The following is an 18,905-nucleotide window of genomic DNA, read 5'->3' on the forward strand; positions in this document are numbered from 1 at the left end:
CTGTATGTGTGTGTCTGTGTGTCTGTGCGTGTGCGCGCGTGTGTGTGTGTGTGTGTGTACCTTATTTAAGAACATCTCTAGAGGTATCCCAATGATGTCTCTAGGCATGCATAATCAACACTATTAAGTTTTATGGTTAATGAACAAATTCAAAAGTCACAACAGATGGAAAACCAGAAGTTAGACCATGATATAATTCTAAAAGCAATTATTCAGCACCTTACTGATATCTTCTTTTATGAGCTACTGTCTTCTTCTGAAAAACACTGAGCATGTATGCGTCACAGGACAGCTATACAGAGGTGGTTCTCCCCTGTCACCTTCACATGAGTCCACGAGAGAAAAAGGCCTACCTATTCAGCTTCTACCAGATGAGCCGTCTCCAAGACCCTAATGTTTTTAGTATGAAGCACTTTCTACTACAATAATTATGTTGTTAGTGATGGCAAGAAAAACTAATTGTAAGTTCCTTAAAAATTTTTTAAATATCAAGCATTGGGAGAAAGAGGAAAATCAGCTTATTTCTTTCTTAGACTGCTTATCAGTAAGGAATGGTTAGAAGGAAATGCAAGCCTTATGGACGTAAAGATGAATGGCAAGCGGAACAACTCAGACTGGTCAAGAGTTGAGAAGTGTAGAGTTTCTAGGGAGCCGGAAGGTGGCTGTTTGTAAAACCTTACAATAAAGCAAGCAAGTCTTAGTGTGTTCTATACAGGAACAGAAGCCTGTACTTTAAAGTACAGTGTCATCTAAATCACCATGTTTTACTTCTAGCTTGGCGAATTATACTACCCGCTACTTAGAAATAGTAATAATTCAACCAAGTACAATTTCAAGTATCAGAAATTAACATTACAAATGAAGTCAGTAAGATGGACGTGCCATGTGGTGTGTCCATGATCAAATTCCACTACAGTCTAGATTGACCACTGCAAAGATTCTAAAGTTGACAAAGAATGTTAATGAAAAAGATTGTCCTGCAACATTTTTGTCACATGTTCTCATAAATATACAATTTGGTAAATATAGTTTTTCCCTCTTATTAACAGTTACTGATATAATATAAAACATATAAACACTTGCCCAAATTTCAAGCTGGTTATAGTAACTAAAATTAGCAAAAGAATAATTTCATAATATATGACTGGTGTACTTAAAAACAAAGAAAAAGTAATACCTCTATATATACTCTACTATTGTATTGTTTAATCAGGGTTAATCTAAAACAAAAAGTCTATTACTTGGTTAAAAAAAATCCCCACTCTCCTTGAGCCTGCAAATAAAATGCAAAGCAATATATATTTTTGTGTAAACATTTATGTCAAGATTTTTCTTTTTAATGTATTAAAATTCTATTAAAATAATGGACAATCAATTGAACCTTTAGACTAGTTATGCCTATAAGGGTTATAGCAGATTAAACTTTTTTGCTTTTATAAACTTTCCTATTTCCAGGGTCTTGGACCTCAATAAGCAAAATAAAGGATAATCATAGGAAGAGGTACCTAAATTTTTTTTTTTTTTAATTTTTTTTCTTTTTCTTTTTTTCGGAGCTGGGGACCGAACCCAGGGCCTTGCGTTTGCTAGGCAAGCGCTCTACCACTGAGCTAAATCCCCAGCCCCGAGGTACCTAAATTTTAAGTGAGCATTAACTTATAAATATTGTGAAGCATATACTACCGGCATTCAAACAGCAGACATGGTAATAAATTGTTTGATGAATATTAAAAATGAAAACATCTAACGTTCTATGAAAGAAGGACATTTTACCTGGATCAGATGAGGCAATGCTTTTAGTGTAAGGCAAAACCAAATTCCCAGTTTGCATGGAAGCAAATCATGCCATTGTGGTTTTATAAGCAATCTAAAGGTGGGGAGAAACTCAAGTAACAAATCAAAACAATAGATAAAAGTTGAGGAACAAAATAAGCAATTAAGAAAAGTTTTATAAGTATCAATTTAATTTAAAAACGAAGAAAAATTTTCAATAACATATTTATGACAGTCATGAACGACTTGGTGTACTATGAAGTGCAGTAGTTGAAAACATAGGTAACAAGCATATCTAACCTATATAATTGTGGGGAAAGAGGTTTCTAATCAAGTTACAAAGATAAAGAAAGAACCAACTGGAGGGGAGGAGCTGGAGGTAAATTTGCTCAAAAACACATTATATGCATATATAAAATTTACAATTAAAAAATATTTAAGAAAAAAGCCAAAGCCCCTCCCCTTTAACCTAGGCTTTCATCATGTCTACAACTGAATTCATAAACCTGACGACTGCTTCAGCCATTAAAAGAGCAGCCATCATCAAAGTGTTCCCAAGTGCTGACAGGTAACAACCAAGGTGGCATAAAAACGAAGGACAGTGTGCTGAAGTATTCCCCACTTGTGTCACTGCAGGAAACAGGCAGATGGCTGTGTGCCATTCACTTCCTCACTGACTGTCAGTTCTGAACAGAGACACATTATTTCTACTAGCATTTTGTTTGCAAAGTTCAGAACAAAAACTTGTAACTACAAGAGTTTGAGAGGTTAGTATGTAGATAGATAAGGATAGTTCATAAGAAGAGAAAACCTAAGAATGTTGCTTAAGCTCAGACTTTATCTTGAAATTGTGGCACACGCGTATCTGTGAGCCTAGGGCAGGTGCACGGGCGTCTGTGGAGGGCACACATGGGACAGAGCCGTGCTCCGCGCCTACCTTTCGTTCCTCTCAGAAGCACCAGGTTTCGCTGCATCCACACTCTTGCTTCCTGTCTTCCTCTTCTTCTCTCTCTTCTTTCTACTAAGCAGTTCATCCTTACCATGAGAAGAGTGAGAGTAACTGACATGTACAACTCACACGCTATAAAGATTCCTTCCCAAAGACAAGACACTAGAAGACCATTTACGCAATTGTATGAAGGGTCCACCATGGTCAAGTAAAGTCATCAATCTATCATCATAAGCGTTGCCATGGTATCTGGCCTCACAGACACATGAGACTCAGCACTGTCGGCCATGTGTATCTCCATAGCAACCAGAATTTTCTAAGAAAAGAAAGTATTCAGCTTACTTGTTATTATTCATGTGCCTTCAATGATGCTACTTTAAAAAGAGTAAATGATAGTCCATGAATGTTTATAAACATTTAATTATTTATAGCAAATAAAAATCCTTAGCATATTAGACTAAGAAAGTATAGCACATCCTTTAACAAAATGATCCCTGAAGTTTTATCTTCATTTTAAATTTCACTTTTATGTTTTTAAACACATTTATATAAGAAGCCTGTGACAGGGGTTGGGGATTTAGCTCAGTGGTAGAGAGCTTGCCTAGCAAGCGCAAGGCCCTGGCCTGGGTTCAGTCCCCAGCTCCAAAAAAAAAAAAAAAAAAAAAGCCTGTGACAAAAATTTCTCAAGTAATTACGTAAAAAAAAAAAAAAAAATTCTACTTAGTAGGATATAGCTTGATTTGACAAGGTTTTATTACAAATTCAAATGCAGTATTTTTTTTTTTTTTCAGAGCTGGGGACCAAACCCAGGGCCTTGCGCTTGCTAGGCAAGCGCTCTACCACTGAGCTAAATCCCCAACCCCACTTACTTTTTTTTTTTTTTTAATTAACTATTTTATGCACAAACACTGTTGCTCTCTTCAGACACACCAGAAGAGGGCATCAGATCTCATTACAGATGGTTGTGAGCCACCATGTGGTTGCTGGGAATTGAACTCAGGACCTCTGGAAGAGCAGTCAATGCTCTTAACCGCTGAGCCATCTCTCCAGCCCGTATTTTTTTTAAAGAAAGATTTTTTTTATATATTCTCGGCATAAAAATAAATTAAACAGTAACTAGTGATAGCACAACTATTAGAATTCAGAGAACATGTAGAAAAATAGGAATCTCCATCATGTGAGAAATAAATGTCTGGAATTGTGACTAAAATGAGGAGGCTGGACCGTGGTGGAGCTCCATCACTTACCAGTTGCTTTTCCAGGTAGATGGACCACACCACGGCGTAATGGCCTACGGTGAGAATAATGAACAGGAGCAAGGCCAGCTCAGCATTGCTCATTTTTCTCACTCTCCTGTAGTAGAATACAGGCTGTCGCCAATCTGGAAGTCCGTTGATCAGAATATCATCATACCTGTGGTAGCAAATACAACAGTTTTTCATGGAGAGTTAATGCAAAACCAAAGCAAAACTAAACTTCATTTGTACCTATATTTAAAAGAGAAAGAATAAATTTTCTCTCAGAGACATAACAGCTATGGAGTTTATCAGCATCACAGTTCCTAGTAAATCAAAGCATGACTGTGTGGCTTAAGTAACGAAGTCTTCCGGAAGGCCAGAAGTAGTAATACACCACATCCTGGATCTCATGCTTACAGCACCCAGCCACATGCCTCCTAGAGTGATGTACCTATTTACACTGTTACGGAAAATTCTCTAGCACAGAATCAGCAACAAAAGGTAGGTTCTAATGGAGGATATTAATAAATAAAACCAGAGCAATATGAATTACATATTATTTGAATGAATTAATTGAATCAAACTCAGGATATCCACACTTGTATTTACCCTCTTGATAATGGTAGTTGAGTGTTGAAATATCTATTCATATTATTTTATTAAAGATTCTTTTTAAAAATTATTTATTTTTATTTTATGTACATTGGTGATTTGATTGCATATATGTCTGTGTAAGGATGTCAGATCCCCCAGAACTGGAGTTACAAACAGTTGTGAGCTGTCATGTCGGTGCTGGGGATTGAACCCAGGTCCTCTAGAAGAGTAAAGTGGTTAATAGCCAGTGCTCTTAACCACTGAGCCATCTCTCCAACTCCCTACTAAGGCTTCTTAATGACATAAATAAAATGAGTGCCTTAAGATTTTGCAGAGCTCATGTTCCTCTAAGAACAAAAAGATCTCAAATTAGAGGACATGAAAACAACAAATGCATGTCAGAGTTCACAATAAAACTGCTTATTTGTAAACAGTTAAGTAGCAATTTCCTCGTTTGTGGCCTTTACTGGAAGGGAAGAACATCAATGCATAACAGCTTTCCTTGTAACAAATTTAAATCACCATTCTTGGTACTATCGAGCTAAAAGAAAAGTTTAAATAAAAACTCAACTGAATTTAAATTTATCTGTCAGTTATTGAGCAAATATTTTTAAAGTTAAAAATAAGAAGTAACATTTATAATTGTGAGACTCAAAATGGTCACACGCACTGTATGCTCAATACACACAACCTGTTAATCTTAATTGAACACAACTCATTAAATATTCTAATCACGCTATTTCCAGAATTAAACCTCCACTGAAAGGCCTAATTTGGTGCAACACATTGACCAAAATATTTTAATTAAAAATATTCTGAGTTAGTCGCAGGCCTAATTACAGGACTAGAAATAGGACCTATATTGTCAGGCAGGTCAGGAGAGCTCAGTAGTGGGTTTTCTCCAGTAAATTGACCGATCTAGGAATAATGGCGCAGCTGCTGAACTGCCAGTCTTGACATGTAAATCAATTTAAATGCAACAACTGCAGTAGCTACTTTGAGGGTTATTAAATTGATACCTTGGAGATATGCTAAAAATATAAAGCACAGGGTTTATTATAGAAAATTTATTTTTTTAAAGTAAAAATAACCCACTGGTTATTAATATAAAATATAATTTATTTGCCAATCTTTAAAAACCAATTAATACTACTATATCTTAGTATCTGAGTAGTAAAAGGTAATTTACAAAAAGTCAAATTACAATATGGTTTTGTGGTGGCAGGACCAGGCAAATTTTTTTTTTCTTTTCTTTTTTTCGGAGCTGGGGACCGAACCCAGGGCCTTGTGCTTGCTAGGCAAGCGCTCTACCACTGAGCTAAATCCCCAACCCCCAGGCAAATTTTTATATTATTCTCTTTTTTCAGAGAATTCCTTAAACATTAACTTCAAGATATAACATTATGACTTCCTAGAAAACTTATTTCTTGTCTTCAGAATTTTATGTTTAAATCTATTTTTACAAACTGGCTAATTCAGACCCAGGTGTATGGTAAGATCACAGCGCTCCAGTGAGGTACAGCGAGCATTGTGTCCCATGTCCATTCTGAACTCTGTTCTATATTAGATTTCTTGAGAAAAAATAAAACTTAATGAAAAACTATCTTCAGAAATATCCACTGAAATAGCTCCTAAAAGGCATGTTTATCAAAAGAAATGAATCAGAGGGTGTGGTGCTGACTCCTTACAGCACTGACACGGATACCCAACCTGCACTGGGTCTAAGCTGTACTGAAGACGTAACTAAGACTCTTCATCAGACATTTCGTCAGCAGCACTGGGAACAGCTACTATTTCCATCAGCATATGAGCTGGATTCAGTAGACAGCCACATACAAGCCAGCAGGGCGGACACGTGAGAGGCACAGGTCTGCTTGCTGCCCTGCCACTCTGGAACAGAACAGTGCCCACGGGGTAGTACAGGGGTTAGCACACAGTCAGTGCCCCATCCCCCTGATTTTACACAGTGAGCTCTATGGCTCACACAACTGGCCATTTGAAGGGAAGATGGTGTCCATTATAGCTCACTTCTTAAAATGTATGTTGTTAAAGATAAGTTACTACCTTCCTGATGGGACACTGAAAAGACAAATATACTTCTTAAAATATACACAGAAACTCACAGGTTATTTGACAACAAAAAAATGTGTTGACAACACAAAATTTACATCACTTTACTATGTGTTTCTATATTTAAATACATACGCATAAATGCTCTGTAGCTGAGATGGATATAAATTATGCTTAAGCCTGCATTAAACCGCATTGAGAATGTATGAATGTATAAATGTGATACAAGTAGTCAGAAGCAAACCTCTATCATACAGAAATCACTAACACACAAATAAAATCTAGCATGGATTCTAAAGGCGTCTTCTTGGAATTCAGAGCACCCAGTTGATCAATTCCACAAGTCCAACATACGGCCTAGTGCACATTCACTGCACTTCATTGTCTTCAATACACACGATGAACATAAGAGACAGCCACTCGGCCATTAGTGAGGGCCACACTAGAACTAAAGTCAGCACATACCTGCCTGCTAGAAATACTGGAGAACAGATTTAAAATAATCTTAAACTACCAGTACAAAACATTTACATTAATTTAAGTAGCAATACAAACAGTAAAATAGAAACAAAGTCAAAATGAAAATCTGAGTAGTAAAACATGAATAAATAATTCTAGCATTTGTTAAAATTACTATCCTACACAATTTGTTAAAATTTTTCTATCCTACAGAATTTAAATTTTTAGCTTAAAAATAATATAATATATAATATATAATAATATAATAATATAATAATATAATTTCCATTTCGGTCAAATTTTAAACCTTCCAGTAAAAATCAGTTGTGTAGAGATTATAGAAACAAGAATCAACACTAAATTAGCTGATCGTGTGTGTGTGTGTGTGTGTGTGTTTGTGTGTGCACGTGTACATGTGAAATCTACTATAACACAGGATTTTATATAATGTTTATATATCTTATAGCTTCATTTAAGTCCTAAATTAGATTTCTTATTCTCAGATTTGAACAGATCTCTACTAAAATTTAAAGTTAATTTGTAATTTATAAAAGTCTTAATAAATTAACGTTAATGTACACATTTTAAACAGTATTTGTATGAGACATAATTTTCTTTGGTAAACTAAAAACTTTTAAGGCTTACAAACATAGTAATATAACAGAGGAACATTTAAGTTGCAGAATTGGACTGGTAGAAACACTAGCTTGCCAGGTGTGTAAGCACACACCTTTAATCTCAGTACTTGGTAGGTACAACGTTTAAGGCCAGTCTGAACCACATACAAACCCCCTCTGCCCTGAAAGAGGACCCCCCCCCCCAAAAAAAGGAAAAGAAAAATACTAGTTAAATTTATAATACTTCTAAAGCAAAACTACACAGGCTAATATTACCCAAGTATAATCCAATACACAGGTAGTAAGTAGTTCTCAAAAATTTATGTAAAAACTTTGGGACCTCGGGTAGAAATTCGTGTTGGATCATGGGCTGCTAGTCCTTCAAATGAGTACAAGTGCTACAGAATCTAAGTGAGTATTCTGTGCTAGGATTCCTATGTTCACTGGAAAATCTGTTATTTTCATGTTATAATCTATGCATTAGAGGAGTGGGGAAGTTAGTTTCCACATGTTCTTTTAGGAATTTGTTCTACCTAAGAAATGAAACTTGTCTGTAGGAAGACTTTTATGCTAATGTTCACAGCACCTTCTACACAAAGTGTTAAAGCCAGAGGTCCATCACAGTGATGGGCAAACAAAGCCATCCCCACAACGGGATAGGGAAGTAGGGGCAGGAAGAGCAGCAGGATGCATGTGGTATGGACAGCCTGAATGAAGGGAGCCAGATGCCAAGAACTGGATACTGAGTGACGAGGCCACGAGGAGACGGACGGAGCAGACACACTGCAAACACACTTGGATTACCTACAGCTGGAACTCAGAGCAGGACCTGCCTATAAATGGGCTTGGGAGACAGTTTTTTGAGGATGAAAATGTAAAGACTGGGTTGTGGAGAGGGGATGCTGAGGTATGTATAGTTAGTATACATCACTGGATTATACACTTACAGCAGGCGGTCTTCATAATATGCAATTTATACCTAAATGAGTCCATTACAAAACAAAATAAAACATACCATTTTCTAAAGAAAAAAAGCTACTGCATTTGTTAACTTATTCACTGCATTACTGCTATTCCCTTTCTCACAAAAATATAAGCTATTTATCTAATTTCGAGATAAATATAATTACATCTCTGTAGAAAACAGGAAACATTTCTACGATAACTTTACAAACTACATGCCTAGGTTACAATCTTACAGCACTTGCCCAAGGAATATTTATGATAAAGAATGTGCCAGCAAAATGTATTTATTGCGAGCAGTATGATATGGTGTTAGATATCGCTGACTACTCTTTCCCTTTTAAGGAACCAAGAATCTTACTGAAAATATCTGCAGACACTTTTCTCCTGTGTCTAAATATTCACAGGTCATTTGGCCTCAGGCACAAGCTTTAAAGAAGTTAGTCTCAACTTGATTAGTTAAGTCTTTTGCCTCAAGGAAAACCAGTTACAAAAGAGTTACTTGTGCCTCAAGGGTTATAAATACTACAGATGTTTGTGTAACTGTCAGGTCCTTTTCCCCCAGCTAACACTAAAGTAAATGCAGAGGGAACTATTCCTAAAGAGATTATGTTATGAGTCTATGTTAACACAGAAACAATTAATAGGTAAGAAGTGATTTGCTGTGAAAAAACAGAAATGATTTTTGTAATTAGAAAAAGTTATCACAAAATTTACTGACTTCTAAAAGAACAACCAGCAAAAAGATACAACTCGATGGCAAAGATGTTGGAAAAATAAAACAAGCTATCTTTATGGCACATTCTTAATGTGTGAGACAAAACTAGCTGTTAACTAAAGGAAAGCTACTAGAATAAATGTACAGTGTAAGGAAAGCGTCTTTCAACAGGATTTCTCTGAAACACCTGACTAATACCAGTCAGTTCTTGTTATAAAACAAAGAGTTTCAAGATAGTATTTGAATCCCATATTACAACCTGACCAACTGGGATATTCAAATTAAACAGTTACAACAAGAACCAGGAAGGACAGCTAACATTTTAGGACACAGAATTATTCCAGACCATATATTTGAAGAAAAACTCAGAATGTCTCACAGTATAATTCTAGGGTTTGTCTATAAGCTTGTGCTAGCCACAAGCAAACCAGATATTTAGGCCTGCTGCTTTACTTAAATGTCAAATGCACATCTGTTTAACATAACACAGTCAGATTTCCCATGTTGTCCACTACTGTCTCATGAAATCAACCTGTTGGACTCCAACCAACATTATTACTGTTTGTTCTTTAAAGACTAACAAGTTCAGAATGAGACAAACAAATGCACACACATGCGCACACGTGCGCGCGCACACACACATACACACATACACGCGCACACAGTTTATTTCACCTGCAATGATTTTGGTGTATGTGTGAAACTTGTGTTTCAGTTATATATGTCTCAAAGGGTGATTTAAAATGTGTTTCTTTCTATGGGTACGATTAAAATCTCCAAAGACCTCACAATTGTACCGGAATTCCATACATTCGACAACACGGGAAAGGCTATGTAATCACTGGCACTATAAACCACTCTGCGAGTACATGTATTACTGCTCTTCTGAAAGGTGTCTTCTAAGGTTAGCAGACACAATCCCAGTAGCAGACGTAGGAAAGAAAACAAATGAGCAAAGAGGAGCGGTTCTCCTCTACCCCCATCTTCTACAGTTCCTGCACGTCTAACAGCTCATCACCTGGGCTATCTGGAGGTAAAGGGAAGTACATACTAAGGGATTACTAAAGTAGCCTCACTTAAGAGGGAGGCCTGGGAGCAGTGGACCCACCGAATACATGGGGTTACTATCAGATACTGTTGAGCGTGTGCATTTGGTTGAAATCAAGACCTGGTTGTTTCCCAGGGCATAAACACCCCTGGTAAAAGTCTTTTCTAATGAAGCAAAACTTGCTAAATTTATGACTCATGATCCTAATCGGTAAGTATGTTCAAAAGCAATGAGTTCTGTTCTACAACTGACTATAAAACAATGCAGTTCTTGGAAGAAACAAACAAACAAACGAAGGAATGAACAAACAAAGCCTAATTTAAGCAGGACTCGATTCTGTCCTTTAAAGGCTGTAGCATGAAACTTGCCCATCCAAGTTCACAAACACAAATGCACTCACCTCTGCCTTCTTTCATCGTCCTTTAAAACTTCATAAATGGCCACCAACTAAAATAAAAGCATTACTTTAAAATAAAAATACTTACAACTGTAAGAAATCACATAGGAGGATGAAAGCTCTATAAAGCACATGCAGAAAGCCCCATGTGCCCATCTATGCGATAAATAGTAAAAATCCAATTATACGTAACATTGTATGTTTTTGGAAGCACCTTAGATATTTAAAGGTTGCTTGATATCAAATGAATTTTTGTGAAAGGTGTAAAAGTAATAGTTTTCCTTAAAAATATTAAGAATAAGAGCATAATCTAGACAAGAAAATTATGAGAGCCAAGACCCTCCAACAACTAAGAAACTCTAAATGACACAAAGTGTTGGTACAACAGTATTCCATAAAAAAAAAAAACAAAAACAAAAACAAAAATCTAAATGTTATATATTTAAGCTACTTCATGTTTAAATGAAAATATTCTACATGTAAGTTAATATTTCTAGCATAAGCATATCAGTTGATACAAGTATCATTATATATTTATGTATATAAATAAGACTGCATTTCACTTACTTGTCTAAATTGAGTTTCTGCATTTTCATCTTTGTTCTTGTCTGGATGTAAGGTTAGTGAAAGCTTACGATATGCTTTTCTGATGTCTGCAGATGAAGCATCCTGGGTTGGGAGGGGGAGGGAAAAAATACAAAGCAAACTTTGTCAGAAAGAGGAATTCCCAGAACCTTCTTAAGATCTGAGAAGACAGCCAACCAAGTGCAGGACCCCAGGCAATGTAATTTGAGCAATCAGGCTAACAACAGGCTGTGCAGCCAGCCGGACCCACAGGACTGAACAATCACTCAATCTAATTTGGCTCTCCTCTTAACTTTCCATTACCATACAGTCATTCAAACAAGTCCGCATTTGGCAAAACTTTTCCAACACTTTCCTCCCTAAAATTAGCCAATAAATCTTTTCCAGTAATTAAGATATAAAAAAGACAAATTAAAAATATATCTGTGTGCCGTCAAAGAACTTTGTTATTTACTAGAGAATCTTAGAACCAGTTTCTGCAGCACAAGCTCATATATAAACTTTCTTTCTTTCTTTTTTTTTTTCTTTCCTTTTTTTTTGGAGCTGGGGACCGAACCCAGGGCCTTGTGCTTGCTACTGAGCTAAATCCCCAACCCTACTTTCTTTATTGTTATTTATATTGAACTTATCATCCAGCAACAACTTATGGAATCCCAATTTTATATGTCAAAGGGAGGTAAATTTGCATTCATTTGAAAACAGATGCAATTACAAATAGTTATGTACTTTAAAGGGCATTTCCACCATCTCAGTCTCCCCACTACCACCAACAAAGCCTTGCCCGATATATATGCTTTACATTTTAAAATACACACACGGACACAGAGGACAGAGCTTCAGATTAGGTAGCTGTTAACATAATAGTAATCTTGTTTGTGTGGGTACAATAAGAAAACATTATTTATGTGGCTAGAATAAATACACACCAAAGTTCAAAACTTCATTTACATTGTATTTAAAAACAGATTTTCGAGGCAAGTGACAGTAAAATGACTTATTAAATTTGTTTGATAGCCATTTGTCCACTTAAGTACTAAAACTATTTTACTAAATGGCTATAACAATATAAACTCAAACCAACACACACACAAAATAAATCTATACACCAGGGGCCAAATGGTTGTTAAAGATTTGGAGAAAGAAAGACACTCCCCCCCCCCTCGACAATTAGCCTGTCAAAGCTTTTCTTTATAAGCCGTTATTTTCACAGGGTGGGGGTGGGGTGTGTCATGTTGCTTCAGGCTGGTATGGTACCCTAGAAGTATTCTGCTGAAATACTTCTGAATACTTCTCTGACTTAGGAAGCACCCAGGAGCTATAAAACTGAGTGAAACTTGTAGATAATAGGTATGTATTATTTCATTTTAAATTTGCTTAAGGAAAATCTGTACTGCCCACATCAGATGACAGGTAATACATGAAGGAAAGGGGTGAATTTTTAAGTGGAAATGTGTGGTGAATCCTTTTGTCATGCAAAGGGGCCATGTATCAAATGGATAATCTCTAATTAAAATTTAAAATGACACATATCATTTAACATATATGCCTTAAAAATAAAAATGACTACTAGTCACCCAAGACATTTTCTTGCTTCTGGTCTTTTCTCCTCAAATTTTCAGCCCCAGTATGGACCCCAAATCTAAGTACAGCCAGATAGTTCTGTTTCAACACCTCCAAGGGTTGTGATTACCTTCTGTTACGCCACTGCTTTAACTCTGCCTCCCAACCTCACTGGCCTATCCTGGTGTTCTCTCACGCGATTACCCTTGAAGGTGCAGCTCACCATCCTTGTGTTCTTGGTTTTTCACTTGGCTACAAAACCAGACCATCGTCTCCTAAGGAGCTGGCCTCACATACTACACGAAAACATAAATTTTCTTCTAGAGAATCTGCCCAATGGGGTTATTTCACTAACAAGGTCTACTGTAAGTCAGATGGCTTTCCATTCTAAAAAGATGTCCACTGGGCAAGTTGTACCTTGAGATAGCGTATGCATGTATTTAATGTAAGGCATTTCAGCGGTCTTAATTTTAGCCACATACTGTGGGAGTTATTGAGCCCATTTTGCAGTGAAAAGCTAAGTAACATTTCAAGTTATATTTTTATACAAAAATGAACACAGAATTCAACACAGAAAATATTAAGATTTAAGCTTAAATTTGTAAAAGAAGGAAGCGTTAGGGAGGCAGTGAAAAATAACCATTACCATCTTATTTATTTGATTAAACACTGGGAGCATATACCCACAAAATTCTAAGGCACGTCCCTGGAAATTCTGCTTCTTCTTGCTAAGGGTGCTGGTGTTTGAGGTCGGACCTCATGCACAGTGAGACCCACTATGCTGCCTGCCCAAGCTGTTTTCAACTCCTGGGCTCAATAGTTACCCTGCCTTGCAAAGTCTCCTGGATAGCTAGGAATCCAGGTACACAGCAACCCAGCACCAAGCCACACTCTAAGTTTTAAAGGTTAAGTGTCTGATGTGTGCTGGCTTCTCCAACATACAATGCCATACTTCTACTATAGATTGAATTTAGAACAGTAGAACAGACTATCTAAAATCTGACTTACTAAGAAAAAAATCGACTGGGTGATTAGTGAGTTGACCATTGTTAATATCAAGAGATGTACTACATTAATTTGTCATTGCTCTATTCCTTCTAAATGTGATCTAGTTCACTAGCAGGCAAACAGAATTATCACTTGGATAACCTCTGTAATGAAGAGACACTGTCACTCTTAAAACTTTGTTAAATGTAATACATGCTCATCAAAATGGAATCCTGTGATCAAATCTCAGTGAAAAGGTAGGAGGGGACTCCAAGGGCTGCCCTGCCACAGAGACAGTGAATAACCAGGCAAAACCGTCAGAGTCAACTTCATTTGAACTCTGGAAACCAATCGAAGTTTCTAGCAACCGGGTGAGCACGTGGGACGGCATGATGTAGGACGGCATGACGTAGGACGGCATGAAGCTGACTCTCAGTAAGGGTTCTGAAGGCGCCAATCTCCACTCCCGGTGTGAGCTCCCAGTACAAGAAAAGGACAGTTGCCCTTGTTCTCAAAGAATTATGGTTGTTCTGACTTATCTGCCTACTCTGATATTTTAAAGACTTTCCATTTTTTAAAAAATCAAGTTTAGAACTCTAAAAGTGTACAGATAACACGTGTCAAGAACATTTAAAAGTGGCCAGTATTCTGTGGTTCAAGGCCCATACCACCAAATCTGATCAACCTAAGTTGATCCTGGAATCCACAAGAGGGAAGAAGAGAACTAATGCTCTTAAAATAGCCCCTTCAGCATCCACAAGAGTACTACAATGTATGTGACTAAATGCTTGTGTACATGAACACATACAAGAAACACACATGAATAGGAACCAAAAGCTGGACAGCCTAGAGACCCAAGATAAAACCAAACACAATTGGCCAAAAGTAAATAAATAAATAAATAAATAAATAAATAAATAAATAAAAGTCAATGGAGTGATTCCTAACATCTGCCATGCGCCATGCTCATAGATGGCGTCTAGCTCAACTGCTATCTGAGAGGTACTGTCTGAGTTAAGGTTCTATTGCTGCAAAGAGACACCATGACCACAGCAAGTCTTAGAAAGGAGAACATTTCACTGGGGCTGACTTTCAGTTCAGAGGTTCAGTCCATTATCATCATGACTGAAAAATGGCAGTGTGCAGGCAGACACAGTGCTGGAGATGGACCTGAGAGTTCGACATCTTGATCCACAGGCAACAGGAGTCTGCCCCACTAGGCCTAGCTTGAGCATGAGACCTCAAAGTCTACCTCCACAGTGACACACTTCTTCCAACAAGGCCACACCTTCTAATAGTACCACTTCCTATGGGCCAAGCATTCAAACACATTAGTCTTTGGGGCCATTCCTATTCAACTCATTATAAGCGACTGCTTCAGGCATAATCCAGCAACCAATGGGATATGAAGATCAGAGGCCTACTGCCAAGCAACCAATGGGATATGAAGATCAGAGGCCTAGCAACCAATGGGATATGAAGATCAGAGGCCTACTGCCAAGCAACCAATGGGATATGAAGATCAGAGGCCTAGCAACCAATGGGATATGAAGATCAGAGGCCTACTGCCAAGCAACCAATGGGATATGAAGATCAGAGGCCTAGCAACCAATGGGATATGAAGATCAGAGGCCTACTGCCAAGCAACCAATGGGATATGAAGATCAGAGGCCTAGCAACCAATGGGATATGAAGATCAGAGGCCTAGCAACCAATGGGATATGAAGATCAGAGGCCTAGCAACCAATGGGATATGAAGATCAGAGGCCTACTGCCAAGCACTAGGCAGAGCCTGGAGAATGACCACAGAGGAGGGCAAGGAAGGATGGCAGGAGCCAGAGAAGGCCAAAATACCATGAAAACAGGCCCACAGCACCAACTGGACAGGGCTCACAGGGACTTGTAGACTGAAGCAACAATCATGGACCCTGTATGGGTCCGCTAAGCCCTCTGCATATATGCTATGCTATGTAGCTTGGTGTTCTTGTGAGACTTCTAACAGTAGAAATTTGGGCTGGGGGTGGGGTCTCTGACTCTCTTGCCTGCTCTTGGAACCTTTTTCCTCCTACTGGGCCACATGAAGGTTTGTGCCTAGCTTTATTGTAAATTGTTATGCCATGTCCATTATATCCCTGGGAGGCCTGCTCTTTTTCTGAAGGGAAATAATGGGAGGAGAAGTGGATGGGGTGGTGCGGGGGGTACAAAGGGAGGAGAAACTGCAGTTATGATGCAATATATGCAAGAGAAAGAAAAAGAAAGAAAGGAAGGAAGGAAGGAAGGAAGGGAGGGAGGGAGGAAGAAAGGAAGGAAGGAGAGAAGAGAGGGAGGGAAGGAAGGAGGGAGGGAAGAAGGAAGGAAGGAAGGAAAAATAAAGCCCTGTAAAGGATAACTAAATCAGTCAAGGGGCAGCATCTGGAAAGAAAGACTATGGGAAAGTGTCTTTGAAATGCTCCCCCATATTCCTTGGAATCTAAAAGATTATGTACACATCTAGAGCATATGCTTAGAAAGACCAGAAAAGGCACTGAAGCTCTCACATCGGGTCCACCTTCGAGCTCTGTATAAGCAGAGAGGCACAGGATGCAGCTAGGTATGGACATCATGCTCCAAAAGTTAACTGGGTGTGGTGGTTTGAATAAGAATGGCCCCTAGAGACTCATATTTGCATGCTGAGTCCCCAGTAGAATATTTTTGAAAGATTAGGGGGTGTGACCTAGTTGGAGTAGGTGTGTCATTATTGAAAGAGCTTTGTTGCTAGGAGTGAGCTCTGGGGTTCCGAAAGTCCAGTGTCTTGTCTGTCCCCACCACACACATACAACCCCTCTCTCTGCCTGTTGCCTATGTTTCAGAATGTAATTCTCTTCCACAAGCTTTCTGCCATGATGATAATGTACTAACATTCTGAGACTGTAAGCAAGCCCCAATTTAATGCTTCCTTTCATCAGAGTTGCCTTGGTCATACAGAGTGTCTCTTCACAGAAACAGGACAGCGACTAAGACACAGGCCAAGACTGGGACGGTCTCATTTGTCTGCAGCTCAACTTCTCTCTCTCCTTTCCCTCCTCCCCTCTTCGAAATGGCTTAGGGATCTCTCTCAAGTCATTAGCTAATAACTAATCTAGGCAGAGTCCAACGGCCACACAGAGTCAATAATAGACATTTTATAAACTTAGAATAGTCACTAGACAAATAGTACAAACTCTGAGAAGGTGAGAAAATATAATTACCATGCTATATATTTAAAATGGTTAGAGTTATATACACATTAAAAATTGATAAATCAGGGGTTGGGGATTTAGCTCAGTGGTAGAGCGCTTGCCTAGCAAGCACAAGGCCCTGGGTTCGGTCCCCAGCTCCGAAAAAAGAAAAAAAAATTGATAAATCATGTAAAGAAAGAGGAAAATTGGTAGATACGCGGAAAAGTAATAGCAGTTGTCTAATAAAGTCTGAACATTGGACCTATCAGACAAAGGTCTTGTCTTTAACTCTTAATATGGTCAAAGAGCATGTACAAACAACTAAAGAGAAATCTGGGAATACTTTTTCTCCAAAACAGAATATCAGCAAAAAGATGGAAACCTTTAAAAGGCCCTAAGTAGAACTATTTCTAGAGTTCAAAAATATAGTAACTGAAATGAGAATGTCGTTAGCTTAAGCTCAACAGCAGATCTGCATGGGCAGCAGAAAGACTCAAGGAGCGTGAGGAGAAGTCACCTGAGATTATCTGACTTGGGGACGAGACAGAAGAATGAAAGGAAAAACAGATACTAGAGACATTAGGACACTGCTGAGTACCAACATGGCCTTAATAACTTCAGGAAGAAAAAAGAAAGAAAAAAGTGTGTTCTTCAAAACAGCATATTTAGGAAAAAAAGGAATAAAAATGAAAACTGTTTGGAAGACATGAATCTGTGTATTTAAGAATAAAGAAACAGGGGCTGGGATTTAGCTCAGTGGTAGAGCACTTATCTAGGAAGCGCAAGGCCCTGGGTTCGGTCCCCAGCTCCGAAAAAAAAAAAAAAAAAAAGAATAAAGAAACCATTCGGGATAAAATACAGAAATCTGACATAGAAATACTATCAACAAAGTACAAATTACAATCAAGGCAGGGATTGTAGTGCACATCTTGACTCCCAGCTCTTGGGAAGCAGAGGCAGGGCAATCTGAGTTGAAGGCAATTGCAGAAGAAGAGCTAAGAAACAAACAACACATAAAGCACACCCATTCACCTGTGCAGGTAAAACAAAGTCAGAGAAAGCAGGCAGAGACAAGATGGACTGAGATGAATCTCAGAAGATCATTTTCAATTCAGATTAGAAGACTATTCTAGAATAAAACAGACAAGATTTTAGAGAAACATTTCCATTTCCAGAAACTTAAACTGACACAAGAAAGTCCACAAAATACCAGATTTTTTTTTTTTTTTTGGTTCTTTTTTTCGGAGCTGGGGACCGAACCCAGGGCCTTGCGCTTCCTAGGTAAGTGCTCTACCACTGAGCTAAATCCCCAGCCCCAAAATACCAGATTTTATTATGGGGACTTCTGTATTGATAACTTAAGGAAAGTAATCATTCATTAAAAAATTGATTATAGTCTAGGTATGGTGGCACATGCCTTTAATCCCAGCACTGGGGAGGCAGAGGCAGGAGAATAGGAGTAGGCCAGCCAAAGTTCTAGGACAAAGTTCTAGGACAGTCAGGGCTACACACAGAAACTTGTCTCAGAAGAAAGTTGATGATGATTATGTGTTTTCTCTTTTAGTCAGTATGGATGGGGTGGGGGGAGGGGTGTGTTTTGTAGCCTAACCTGGCACTGAACTTGATAAGTAGCTGAGGATGGTACATGTGTGCTGCTAAGAGTTACAGGAATGTGCCACCATGCAACTGTATGCAGTGCTAGGGCTCAAGCCAGGTCTTCATGCAGGCCAGGAGAGCATCAACTGAGCCCTCA

The 18,905-nt window shown here is 38.2% G+C and overlaps 1 protein-coding gene across 2 annotated transcripts in view; it reads right to left on the reverse strand.

Annotated features, from left to right (window-relative positions):
• Dnajc1 (DnaJ heat shock protein family (Hsp40) member C1) overlaps positions 1-18,905 on the reverse strand; it is a 157,304-nt gene that overhangs the window by 66,794 nt on the left and 71,605 nt on the right. For both annotated transcript variants that reach the window (NM_001400837.1, XM_039096459.2), the window contains exons 2-6: positions 11,391-11,492; positions 10,827-10,873; positions 3,967-4,132; positions 2,708-2,805; positions 1,771-1,864 (exon numbers count right to left, since the gene is read on the reverse strand). In NM_001400837.1, coding sequence (NP_001387766.1) covers positions 1,771-1,864; positions 2,708-2,805; positions 3,967-4,132; positions 10,827-10,873; positions 11,391-11,492 — 507 coding nt within the window. The remainder of the gene's footprint in view (positions 1-1,770; positions 1,865-2,707; positions 2,806-3,966; positions 4,133-10,826; positions 10,874-11,390; positions 11,493-18,905) is intronic.

The sequence above is a fragment of the Rattus norvegicus genome, chromosome 17 (assembly GCF_036323735.1).
Source record: "Rattus norvegicus strain BN/NHsdMcwi chromosome 17, GRCr8, whole genome shotgun sequence".
NCBI classification, from domain to species: domain Eukaryota; kingdom Metazoa; phylum Chordata; class Mammalia; order Rodentia; family Muridae; genus Rattus; species Rattus norvegicus.